Source organism: Tyto alba, unplaced genomic scaffold (genome assembly GCF_018691265.1).
Source record: "Tyto alba isolate M040663 unplaced genomic scaffold, T.alba_DEE_v4.0 Super-Scaffold_6, whole genome shotgun sequence".
Taxonomy (NCBI): Eukaryota; Metazoa; Chordata; class Aves; order Strigiformes; family Tytonidae; genus Tyto; species Tyto alba.
In genome coordinates, this window is record NW_024881327.1 from 8,168,804 (window position 1) to 8,182,920 (window position 14,117).

Consider the following 14,117-nt stretch of genomic DNA (forward strand, 5'->3'; position numbering starts at 1 on the left):
AAAAACCCAAACGGGAAAACCAAGTCATCTTAGGAAAGGCATGCTGATACAATACACCAGCACGTCCTAGCATGATGAGAATTTTTAGCCATATTTAAACCATTCAGAAATCCACGAGCCTAAATGTTCATGAAAAGAACATTACCATCAGTGACTTACTCTTTGGTCATCTCTTTCACTGCTACTCTCTTTCAACAGTTAGTGAAGGTATCAAGGAAGACTTTTTGCCTTCTTCTGAGATAAGCATGAGGGATATTTCCTCCTCAAGGTACACCACCATTCAATGAACTTCCTTGAATACTCAGTTAGTTGCAGATGTGTATTCTTTCAGAGCTGATATAACCTGGGAGTTTTCCTCACTTTTTAACAATTTAGAACAGAGATGTAATGAATTGAGCAAGAAGCCCCTGGATTCCATCTGTATTGTAACTGGATAACTGGGAAAATACATACATCCTATACTACCTCACAGCAGATGCCAATAATAACCTATGTTAATATACGCATGTTTAAGAGAAAAATATATTTTGTATACGGTTAAAAGACATTACTTAAAACTAGTTTTCAGCTTGGAAATAAACTGGGCTAATTCACTGCTATGGTATGATTCAGTCAAGTGACAGCTACTTAAACCTGGCACGAGAGCTCCCTAGCAGCAATAGGTACCTGCATGGGGTATTCTAGTACTTACCACAGGTACCACGATCACACCATCACCCTGATCAGCACTTCCACTGCAAGAAATAACTCTTTGCCCTATTCACTAGTAAGTTTTGCTGAATGACTACACACCATATGACATTTGCTCTATAACATGCCAACTTTATGCTCACCTTAACCTACAGCCAAGTAGCAATTTTGTACAGTGTAGCAGGGAAGTTAAACCACAGAACTATGAAGATGAACATCAGCAGCAACTACTCATGGCATCCAAAGTGGCACAGTGGCCAAGTGGCACCCTTCAATAATAAAGAATTGCATCAATTTAGTGATAAAATCCCCTGGTAGAATGGGGCAGTATCAAGCAATGTAAACAATTCTGAAAGAAAATTACTAGAATTAATTCTAATTAAACTATATGATCATGTAATTGATAAAATACAATACTAAAGCAAAATATGAAAGTGCTACTTTTAAAACTTTTTGAGCAGTTCTTCTGCCACAGTTAAAATACAGGAGTAATATACATCAGCTTGTGAAAGGAGATGACAACTACCTTTTTTTAAATCCAAATGTCTGGTTTGGATTGTGTGTTTGGTATTTAACAACTAAATAAATTATATGCATTAGTAAACCAGAGTACTGACTAAATCCAAGCTAAGATTAAACCTCAGCAACCCCTTTCCAAGGTGGGGTTGGGTGAGGAGTTAACAGTTAAAGCAGGTCTTCACTGACTAAAGCACAGGGATAATGAATTTCCAAAACCATTTTTGCTGCTGAAGCCACCTTCTCATCAACCACCGGCAGCTGCCGTCCTACTCTTAATAGGAATCAGGGCTCTGCAATTAAGTATCCTGTCAGTTCTCTGCCTGCCAACAACTTACTCTTGGATTAATTTTTTCCATGTAAAATGCTGGGTTTTCTTCAGTTTTGGCTCTCAGAATTGTTACAGTTTATGGGCATGTCACAGATGATAACATGCAAAGCATAGATCTCTCTGTCTACTCTGGGAAAATGCACTATTCAACCTCTGTGTAGCTATGGAGATAGCTTTCCCTCTTGTTTTGCCATATATTTTACACCATTTGCATTACAAAGTAAAATCCATGATCAGTTCTGTTTGGCTCAGGGAGAAAGACATTGAGATAAAATGGGTAATTCTTCCCTCGTAAGGTGCCAAATCCCTCAAGTATCTCATTCTGGCCACTACTGGTAGACTGAGGAGATTATTGGCAACAAAAGATGGGACAGCTAGTGCAGCACATTTATTTGCAGGGGAAGATGCTGCAAGAGAGAAAACAAAAAACAAAAAAGCCACAGCAAATCAGGTGACATGGAAGTGAACCAGGGTTCAAGTAGGCTACGTTATGAAATTTTAGCTTTATAGCAAATGCAGTCTCTTGTGATGTGACTTGATGAATGACATACTGAGGAGAGATCCAAGTCAAACTTCTCAGCTCCCCTGGGCATGTATTTTAACTGCAATGCTATTAGGCAAAAAGTAGAAACTGCTACCACTTCTGTCACCATTTTTTACAAGCAATTCAAAACTGCTAATGTGTCGGGAAAGATCAGCACAAACTTATGGGTAAGGTATATGCATCTTTACACGTAGGTATCAACACATTTCCAAACTTCCACTGCGATTCCCGTTTAATGCAATCAATAATTTTTGCCTGTGTCCTCTGACTTGGGCATTTCAGAGTATGCCTTGTATGTAAACTCATAATGCCTAGAGAATTTCAGGCCAATCAGACAAGCTGTCTGGTGTTTTCAGCTGCCTGGAATAGATAGTGCTACAGAAAAAAAGGCATTCCATATTGCTGATTGGGACTCCCATGCTGGATTCTGTTCAAGTCCCAATTTAAGCAATCTGGATCCAGCCCTTAAGAGACTACAACCATTGACTTACCCTTTTGGTCATCCCAGGCCAGAGGATTATGCAGTCTCACCCATTGTACACTCTTGGCTTAGGGCAAAATGTCAGTGTTTATCATCTCCTCAAAATGATTACTCTACTGATCAGCATTAGTTTATTCTCTCCTGCATTTCAAAACAAAACAAAACAATGTACTAATCACCCACTGGCACTAAATAATAGTAAGAGACAGCAATGTCTGGGGTTAAATAAAAATTAAATACAGATCTGTGCATTATCAATATAGTTTTGTCATCACGGTTTGTTTTGACACATTGCCTGAATTCCCTATTGAGTACTGTGCACTAGACATTAATTAGGGAGCAGTGATGTATTACCACTTCTTCTGACCATCTGCTGACGTATTACTACACAAATAACAGAAAATAGCTAAGTGCCTTTAGAACATTTACTTAAAATCAGTCATTCAAGAATGCTCATCAGTCTTCTGTAAACCGTGAACTAGTGGTTTCTTGCATTTTCTCCACTAAACATCAGAGAATCCACACAAGGGGTGAGTCAAGCAGCCTTCCTCTCACTGGAAAAGTAAACAGCAGCTATCCCTTCTACCTGTCTGCCCATTTTCATGAAAACTGGGCAAAACTTTACAGCTTCAAGATTCCTGCGTTAAAGTTAAATACATTATCGGGATACACTCAGCACAATTAAAGAAATCGCAGTGCCTTAGGTCAGCAGACAGAAATCAACTAACTCTACCTTCTATTAACTCAAGTAATTTGAGACTCATGAGTTGGAACACACACTTTACTTATTTTACATTAAAAACTTACGTTACTGAGACAACAAAGAAAATTAAAGAATAGCTTAGGTTTTCATAGCTAACCATTCAACTGCCACAATATACTCGCATGAACGTTCCTGAGACTTAAAGCACCCTTTTGCAGTGGAACTGAGTTCCCAGAAGTGGTCTACATCAAACATTTCAAGAAAATTATAAGAAAAAAAACCAACCAACACTAAAAATCTACAGTAGATGAATGACGTGGGTCCAATCCAGTGCCTCAATAATCAGAGACATGATAATATACGCAAGGAATATATGGTCTGACTTGCCTGGCTTTCCTTAGTTTAATTTAAGGTGCTCTTGTTTATATAGTTAATTATTTTTACTTATGCGTAAACTACAGACAGATAAAGTTTGTAAGTCTAAAACTTGATCAGTTCTTCCCTTCTTTGTTTATAAGTTAGAAAAACTCATACCCACAAGTCCTTCTTAGCAGTACACTTTCACCTTTTTCAGTAGCCAAAGACAGCAGAGCAATACGGACTACTGTTCTCATGGAGAAAATGAAACCCAAAGACAGGCAAAAAATTATCTAAGTCTAATCATAACTAACCCTACCCTCCCCAACAAGATGTGAGGAAAAGAGAGAGATTGCCCTCTAGTGTTTAGTCACCAGAAGACAGTATAAAACTCTGTGAAAGGTTTTCTTAAATTCTAGCACTAAGGTCCAGTAAATGTTTGCAGAGCTGAATGGTAAGTGGTCTCAGCTGCATGAACACACTCGTGGAAGTAAGAAATTCACATGTGAAAGGCACTTTAATGACAAACACAGATTTGACTTGGCTTCTTCCCCCCACATTTACTGACCTTGTTGGGCTGGCTTGGATTTAACATTATGCATCACACCGACACCATGATTTATTGAGATCTAAATTACACACGCTTACTTTCAGGAGACTGCTATAAACCCATCTGTTTCTAAATGTGGGAGAAATCATTAATGGACTACAGCCAAGTAACTTCTGCAAATGCTGTCAGAGCTCTTTTGACCTACTGGCAACGTAACTAATGTTGGTTTCAGTAAGTATTGCATGTTTTGTTATTGAGACTATGAATTATCATATTATTGTTCTGCGCATTATGCAATGCATTATCTGCATGCATTGAAAACTGATTCAGACTGTCTAAGTAACAAAAACCCCACGCCACTGACTTTCTTTAAGGAGTCAACAGGTTACTACTAAGCTATCAAATGGAAAATGCATTTTTCTGCAGCCCAGAAGCTTTCATATTTTTTCCCCTTCATGCATTTGGACCTATAGTAAACAACTATTCTGGGGGGAGGGAGCAGCAAAGCTTTCTAACGAACCTCCTCCCCTCCTTCCTTTCCCCATATCCTAAAATGGATACGCTGGACCACAAGTCCACTTTAGTCAGTCTTCTACCCTGACTCTCCAAATTTAAGCTCAGGTGTTATTTTAGTTTGAACAGTTTTAGGAGTTTATCATACAGGCTGACATGTAATATACTTTTATTTCAAGAATTTAATTAATTAAATGTATAAGATTTCTTGAATTTTCAAGCAAAAACACTAGTTCTATGGCACCGTGATGAATTCTTTAACATACTTAACCTGAAGGTACATAAATTATTGTTATATTAGCACAGATACAATCATGCCTGGTTCAGAAGTATAAGTGCAGATCAATGGGGACAAGGTAACAGAGCAACACTGGATGCTAACTTTCTATGTTCTTTAGTAGTGGTTCAGGTCAGCACCTAAGCCACAACGCCACTGCGATTTTAGACACAGTTATATGACTTATATATATATTCACACACACAAGTATGAGCTATGCATGTATAATGTACATAAACTTGTCTGTAAAATTAGCTACTCCCACTCCAGTAGCTCATAGCTAAATATACTCAAACTACCTTTTTTTTGAAACCAGACTGCCATTTCTCACAGAAAAATCCTTAAAAAATAAAGAACTACCACACATTTTAATAAGAAAACTAGTATTCTGGGTTTTTTTTCTTTCAGTCTTTTATAAAGTGAAGTCTTTTGCAGTCACAGTTACAGAAGATTTTAAGAAGTTTTATGATACAGCATAATAAAATCATCAGGAGATACTTCAGAATATGAATAAGATTAGCAGTTATAAAATTCCAAACTGAACAGAGTGTCTCATTACTATAAACCCTCTCATTTGATTTCCCATTGAACAAAACAGTGAAGAGTGAGGGTAGTCTGTTCAGGGCTAGCAGACTTCTAATAGGTGAAAGAAATGTCTGACCGTTTCTTTCAATGCCTTATGTGCCTTCTGGTGTAAATGAGTAGTGTTCAGGTACTCAGAAAAGCAGAATACAGTTTTCAGGATTCACTGAATCAGAAACAGTCGCTAGAAGGAGGAGAAAAAAGCTTGACAGCCCTACGGAACTAACTCAGGACAGTGTCTCTTCAGATCGCAGGGCACAGCGTCCTGCTGGCTCATCCACCTGGACTACAGGCTGCCCCGGTGGCCTCCAACCCAGGCTTAGCCTGGGAGCAGGAACGTGCCCAGCAAAAACCACCCTTCTCTCCTGCCTCCTTCCCACTGCTCTTTTGCCCTTTCCTCCATCAGGTAAAGGAAGTACTGCCTTCCTCATGACACAGGAACAGGACGAGATTCCTCCCTTTCATCCCAAGGAAAACAGGAATAAACTGCAGCCAGAATCACTCACCCTATGCAAAACACATTCCCTGACTACTTTTAAAACAAGTTGGTCAAAAGCAGGTGTGCTGGGTTTGCAAGGCAGGGGTTTCGATAGCTACAGTCATGGCTCCTGTGAAAAGCTTCTCAAAAGCTCCCCTGGCTCCAAGTCAGACCCACCTCTGGCCAGGGCTGAGCCACTCAGCAACAGTGGTTGTGCCTCTGCAATAACATATTTAAGAAAAGGAACCTAAGAGGGGGTTGGGGACTTGTGAGGAGGAGTTGTAAGGAGGACACCTAGACAAACACTGAGGTCAGTGGAAGGAAGGAGGAGGAAGCAGGGGAGGTGCACTGGAGCAGAGACCCCCTGTACCCTGTGGCGAGATACCAGGGCTACCCCCTCTACCACCCACAGAGTTCCACAGTGTCAACCACAGAGGTCAACCTGCAGCCTATGGAGGAGCCCACACTGGAACAGGTGACTATACTCAAAGGAGACCAGGACTCTGTGGGAAGAAGCTGTTGTAGTTTGGTGTTTGGGGGACTGCAACACATGAGGTTGACCCATGCTGGATCAGCATGGGAACAGCTGCATCCCATGGGAAGGATTCATGTTGGAGAAGGTTCATGGAGTCTCTCATGAGAGTGGAACCACATGGAACAGGGGAAGAATGTGTGGCATCTACCCTCCTAAGGAGAAGGAAGGAGTAGTGGACTGACCACACACCACTAATCCTTGCCCACCGTGCCGCTGGAGGGGAAGACATAGAGAGATCAGTAGCAGAGCCGAGCCTGGGAAGAAGGGAAAGGTAGCAGGGAGGTGCGTTTGGATGTGGTGATGCTTCTCATTGTGCCATTCTGTCTGTCAAGTGGTGGTGGTGTTGTTTGAATTAAAGTGATGTTCTTTTTTTCCTTCCCCTAAGGAGTCTGTCTTTTGTTGGTGACCATAATGGGTGAGTCACCCCTTCCGGTCCTTATCTTGATTCCTGAGACTTTTGCTTCATTTTTATCCTTCCAGTGCTGGGAAGGGGGTGGGGGGTGGGAGTGAATGGCTGCATGGTGCTCAGTTGCCCTCTGGGCTCAAACCACAACAGCAGGCTTGTGGTACTTCTCCGCAGGCAGAAGGACCTACCTATGTGAAAGTCTAACTCAGTAAGCTTGAACACAAGAAACATACATAACTTTTTAAAAGCACTGACAGCTCAACACATCTGCAGAGATCAGGTCATACAGCAGGAAAGGACTGTGGCATACATTCATCCCTATCAAAGCAAATCACATAAAATTTGTGACTGAATGGTAGGCAACTCTGATCTAACTGAGGACTGATGAAACAGTATCCAGAACATGCATATTGTCTTCTTCATTGCAGTCATACATGAAAGCCAATAACAGATCTTTCCAAAAAGCATATGATAAAAAAGGAAACAAAAAATAATCTAAAAGGAAAAAAAAAAAAAGAGAAAAAAAAAAAAAAATCAAAGGGCTACTTTTTTTTTTTTATATATATTTTTTTCAAATCATCTGCTTCGTAAGTTAACAAAGCAAGCCCCCAGCTGACCAGAATGGAAAACTGCAATAGGGAGAACAGATCTTGCAGAAGAGTAGCAGTAAGGCTGAAAAATATCAAGAGGCCCATATTGACTCCCCTAAAATAAATTCTGTTTTCACAACACAGATATAGTAATAAACATCATCTTTGGCTCCCTACACAGACATAGATGCTGATGTCACAGTTACCTACCAGTCTGGCACTGCATGCCAATCGGTGAATATTCCACCTGTACATTGAGCACCACATTCAATGAGGTGACCTGCAAGGCTGGGAAAACAGCATTCCAATAACTAAACATTCAGTAAAATCATTTCACAATTCCAGCTTTGAAATATAATAGTAGAGTGGTAATAAAGCTAAATAACAGAACATGCTATTTATTTTCCTCCATAGGCATCCAATACATTTATAAATTAAGCATTAAACATAACAAGGAATTCTGAAAGATGAATGTAAGAAGAGCTGAAAGGAGTAACTTTTACCTGAAGAACCAAATTAAACTCCTGAAAAAAAAATGGACACCTAAAAGATTATCTGACACCAAAAAACAAGATTCATTGGTCACTTCAAGAAGTCTTGAGCTAAATTCAGTATCTTAAGTGTCTGCACTGTGTGTAACTAAATATGCAAAGACCATTTTCAAACCAAGAGATACAAGATCTCACTTCCAATATGAAGGACAGAATGTATTATGATTATGTATTCCGATTTTCAAATCTTTGCTTCTGATAGTCCACAAACACACAGCAGAAATACAAATAAAATCCTTATCTATCATCCCAAATTCAGTGGAGCCAGAGTTTCTCTCCACATTTATTCTCAAGCAACAGAAGATCCAAGTGTACTACTACTAGGTGTGCTTGGGTTACCTATGTAGTCACTCATTTTTATGGACTTCAATACAGTCAGATGATGCAGACAGTTAAATTAGGTGACAGAATTTTACCCTATGCTTTCTGTATCAGATCCCGAACCTTAGGACTTACAACTAGAGTTCGCAAACGGGAGTACTGATACTGAGCTTCTGCAAAACCACACAAGGATGCTGACCTCCAACTGAATCTCCTCCTGCACATCTTTGAGGATAAGACCCGCTACCATCTCAGCTATCAACACTGATGGCCAAACAGAAAAAGCTGGGAATCACTGGTCTGTATTGTAGGATTTCATCTCTTGGCACAAAATGGACAGGAAGAGAAAGTTACGCTGTTAAATAAAATAATGCACTCTTTCCTTATTTCATTATTTTAAGCTGGCTCCAGAATGAAGTTTCTATAATTTCAATTGTGAGTATTAAATGAGTCTTAAAAAAGAACCCAAACCCTAACAGAGACATTCAAATAAATTAATTCAATAATATGCAAAATTACTAACTGCTTAAAAAGTTCTGTTATCCTGAAATTGTAGGATATGAAATATAAATTTACCCAATACTTCTTATATCATTTACCTTCCTGCAGCTAGCAAGTCAAATTCATCTCTGTTCCAGCCAAACTAGAAGAAAAAAATACAAATATGTTAAACATATAAAAGTTTCATACAGTACAGTAAACGACATAGTATGTTTTAAGTAAAAATATATCCAATACATTGTTACTCAACTGCAGGAATCTAAAGAACAGTAACAGACAGGCACTGTGTGTGGATTTGAGTTCCTATACAGTAAATTAGGAGAACTCCAATGTATTTCAGCTTCCCTCTTACTAATACATCCAAACAAATATAAATTTTCAAAGTCACATCCTCTTCAAAAAATTGGAAGCACAATATTTGTATTTTTCAAAATTTGCATAATCCAAGGGTTTAAAAGTCTAGCACCTGTTTTGTGTCATGTAAACGAATCATTATGTTTTTTCAACTTTTGAAAATTATCACCAGTCATCCTTAAAACCTGGAAGTATGTTTTCTAACTAGAAATAATTTTTCCGAAGTTCAACACAATATATTGTTTCTTATTTGAACTTAGCAGAAAACTCCCTAAAACCTTTCAATAAATTAAATAAGGCCTCTCTGGAGAAAATAATACACACTGAAAACTACTTTAAGAATGTAAGCAGTTAGGACTACAATAATAAGTCATAATGGCAATCATAAATGGGAAAGTTTAATTCTAGATTAGGCAGTATTTGACATGAATGAAGTCAGAGGAGTATGAAGTTTTATAGAGGGTGTTTGTAACTAGACACTTATTCATACCCTCTTTGTTTTTTGTTTTTTTGGTTTTTTTTTTGTTTGTTTGTTTTAAATGCACCAAAAAAAAGCTTCCGTATTTCACAGTGTGTGGTCATCCACAGAAATGTATAACCTATTCAAAATACTTCAGAAAACCACATATCCTGCTTGTATAATTTGTTGAAATTCAAGGAATTTGAAAAATTCAGCTACTTAAAATAAAACTGCTTACCCATTGAAAAAGACCAGTGTTTTAGACCACATCATGTGCCTCCCCACCCCCGCAAAACCAAAGCGAGCTCTACTATCACTACCTTGTGGCACAGAAAAAAAATACTTGTTTTTTAACATTACACACCACATTTTAAAGAGGGGAAGGAAAAAAGGAAGAGTAAAATACTGGTGAAACATGGTAAGACTTCCTTAAATTCACTGAAACACTTTCCAGCTTCATGATACACACATTCATAAATATCCCTGCTATAGGCTTAGGAGAAATCAAAGATGGCAACTTTTCACGTGTGTAAGGAAAAAAAAAATTAGGGTGCTCATTAATTTGGTATCTACATTTTCATAAGGAACAAAAATTGTGTCACAATGACTGCTGAATATTCTTTCACGCATCTTCATTATCATATGGAAATTAACTTGTACTTACAGAATGAATGAGTGGTCCTAACACAATCCCACTGTCAACGCATCTACCTGTCACAACAATATCGGCTCCAAGGTCAAGAGCCCTGCTTATTGGCCTTGCGCTAAAGATGAAAAAACACAACAGTAAGTACTTTTACTTTTTAAAGCATCAATTAAAAAAAAAAAAAAATCAGTTCTCTGCCACACACAGGATAAAAATCACTTTAAAATCCCATAGGAAATCAACAAAATCAACTATGAGAGAATCATCATCATCGAATCACAGAATGGTTTGGGTTGGAAGGGACCTTAAAGACCATCTAGTTCCAACCCCCCTGCCCCGGGCAGGGCCCCCTTCCCCCAGCCCAGGGGGCTCCCAGCCCCGTCCAACCTGGCCTTGAACCCTTCCAGCTTCTCTGGGCAACCTGCTCCAGTGTCTCACCACGCTCACAGTGAGGAACTTCTTCCTTACATCTAATCTAAATCTACCCTCTTTCAGTTTAAAGTAATTATCCCTCATCCTATCCCTACAGACCCTTGTAAAAAGTTCCTCTCCAGCTTTCTTGTAGGCCCCCTTTAGGTACTGGAAGGCTGCTGTAAGGTCTCCTTCTTCTCAAGGCTGAATCACCACAACTCTCTCAGCCTGGCCTCACAGGGGAGGTGCTCTGGCCCCCTGAGCATCTTCGCGGCCCTTCTCTGGACTCACTCCAACAGGTCCATGTCCTTCTTACGTTGGGAGCCCCAGAGCCCAACACAGTACTCCTGGTGGGGTCTCGCAAGAGCAGAGTAGAGGGGAGAATCCCCTCCCTGGCCCTGCTGCCCACGCTGCTCTTGATGCAGCCCAGGACACGGGTGGTTTCTGGGCTGCAAGCGCCCATTGCTGGCTCACAGTCAGTTTTCCATCCACCAACACCCCCAGGTGCTTCTCCACAGGGCTGCTCTCCATCCACTCATCACCCAGCCTGGATTTGTGCTTAGGATTTCCCTGACCCATGGGCAGGACCTCGCACTTGGCCTTGCTGAACTTCATGACGTTCATATGTGCTCACCTCTGAAGCTTGTCAAGGTCCCTTCCCACCGCACAGCTTGGTGTTATCAGCAAAATTCCTGAGGGAGAACTCAATCCCACTGTCCATGTTGCCAACAAAGATGTTAAACAGTGCCAGTCCCAATACTGACCCCCGAGGAAAGCCACTTGGCCACTGCTCTCCATCCAGACACGAAGCCATTGACCACAACTCTGAGTGTGAATATCCCGACAATTCCTTATCCATCAAGTGATTCATCTGTCAAATCCACATCTCTCCAGTTTAGAGACAAGGATGTCATGCAGGACAGTGGCAAATGCTTTGCACAAGTCCAGGCAGATGACAGCAGTCGGTCTTCCCTTATCCACCAGCACTGTATCCCTGTCATAGAAGGCCATCGAATTTGTCAGGCACAATTTGCCCTGAGTAAAGCCATGTTGGCTGCCACCAGTAACCTCCTTATTTTCCATGTGCCCTAGCATAGTTTCCAGGAAGATCTGCTCTATGATTTTGCCAGGCACAGAGGGGAGACTGACTGGCTTGTAGTTCTCCGGGTCTTCTTTTTTTCCCCTTTTTAAAAATAGGGGTTATGTTTCTCCTTTTGCAGTCAGCAGGAACTTTACCGGACTGCCATGACTTCTTAAATATGATGGATAGCAGCTCAGTCACCTCATCTGCCAGTTCCATCAAGACCTGTGGATGCATCTCATCAGGTCCCCTAGACTTCTGCACATTCAGGTTCCTTAGATGATCTCAAACGTGACCTTCTCCTACAGTGGGCAATTATTCATTCTCCCAGACCCTGCCTTTGTGTTCTGCGACTTGGGCAATGTGGCTGGAGCACTTGCTGGTAAAGACTGAAGCAAAGACGTCACTGAGTACCTCATCCTTCTCCACATCCTGGGTAACCAGGTCTCCCATTTCCTTCCAGAGAGGGCCCACATTCCCCTAGTCTTCCTTTTATCACTGATGAAAAGCTTCTATAGGTACTTGTTGCCCTTGACACCCCTGGCCAGATTTAATTCTAACAGGGCTTTGGCTTTCCTAACCTGATCCCTGGCTGCTTGGACAATTTCTCTGCATTCCTCACAGGCTACCTGTCCTTGCTTCCACCTTTGGTAGGCTTTCTTTTTGTGTTTGAGTTTGTCCAGGAGCTCCTTGTTGTTAAACAACTTTAAAAAACAATTTGTCATTTTGTACATACAACAAGAATATTTTTAAAAACAATCATCAGAACAGCCTATCAAATTCAGGTACCTAAATGACATAATTGAAGCACTTCTCTTGATGCTCACAGAAACTGTCTTGAACATAGAGGGTCACTTCTATTACAAGTAACAGAAAATAACAAGTGTTTTTCAGAGATTCGTTACTCTTACTTCATCTGTAGATGAGTGTATAGAGACCATCTCCCCAGAGAAAACTGAATGACTTTGATCTCCAATTTTAAACCTCTCAGGTCAATTTCTGTAAGTGTTTTTATAATTTGCAACATCAACCAACTTCAAGAGCAGCATTGTGCAGTCATTATTTTCAAAGAAACTCAGGTTGGTCCAGGTAAGAGTTGGCCCAGTCAAAATTAGTCAAACTTGAAAATATTCACCCAGGTAAACTGCTCAAGTTGATACACTTTAGTGAGCAAGCTTTGACCAGTGTCACTCCTGGACTCTAAACCCATGCTGTCTCCTGGATCCTTCTATTCTTCATGAAATAAACAGCTTGAAAACACAAACGATGTAAACCATGTGCCTTGAAGAACAAAATTAAAAGCAGTGTTTTTCTACAGTTCCTATAGACTTAGCCCTGGTTTTGACAAGAGATGTTAGAAGACGTGGAAGTTCTCTGGGTGATGTAAGCATAAAATGTAAGCATGTTGGTTTTCTTCCCAATGTTACATGAACCAAAGGATACTAGTTAGGACAACAAGCAAATATATAGCATACAGAAACAATTTACATCTATGGGCATGGTGTTAAGTAAAAGTGACAGGTAAAAAGCACAAATGGGGTTTCTGCATACATACGTACAGGATACTGATATAAAAAACTGTCTAACTACCTTTAAAATGTAGTAAAGCAAGCCATTGGGCTCTTACTATTAAAAATGCACATGAACTAAGTCCACAGAACTCCTAATAGTCCAAATCAGGAGGGACCAAAGAAACACTTCAGGATTGAGCTCCCAGTGCAAATTTTTCACACTTGAATTTCTACACACTTGAATCAAACTGTAAACACCATCATCTTTAGGGAATTAAAAGTGAACTATCTACAGAATTTACAGATTTTACCCAATACACTCTGACATTGACTTGCTTTACAGGTGTATATGAATTTATCATTTGCTTTACAAATAACCATCCACTGCTGATGCTGTCAAAGAAATATTTAACTTACAAAACAACTAATTTGAGAGGCTGATAACAGCTTTATGTTTCAATACAACTGAGATTAACGAGCCCATAAAGAAATACCGCTTTTATTAGAAAACAAATAGTAGAGTCCACTGTTCTAGCATCTGTTAATGAAGCAGAGAAAGGGATAACAGGCTTTTAGAATGCCTCATCCTCATACTAGCCTGCTTTTGTCCTCTCTGCTTTGATTTCCATTGCTTTTTAAATTCATGAATAAATCATGAAGCACCAAAACACTTTCTCACAATTACCAACCTTAAAATACTATTTCTTAATTTCATTTACAGTTACTCG

General features: G+C 39.9%; 1 protein-coding gene across 3 annotated transcripts in view; it reads right to left on the minus strand.

The window, feature by feature from the left end:
• LOC104360062 overlaps positions 1 to 14,117 on the minus strand; it is a 68,007-nt gene that overhangs the window by 49,146 nt on the left and 4,744 nt on the right. For all 3 annotated transcript variants that reach the window (XM_042808266.1, XM_042808265.1, XM_042808267.1), the window contains exons 6-8: positions 10,405 to 10,504; positions 9,025 to 9,068; positions 7,764 to 7,841 (exon numbers count right to left, since the gene is read on the minus strand). In XM_042808266.1, the coding sequence (XP_042664200.1) occupies positions 7,764 to 7,841; positions 9,025 to 9,068; positions 10,405 to 10,504 (222 nt within the window). The remainder of the gene's footprint in view (positions 1 to 7,763; positions 7,842 to 9,024; positions 9,069 to 10,404; positions 10,505 to 14,117) is intronic.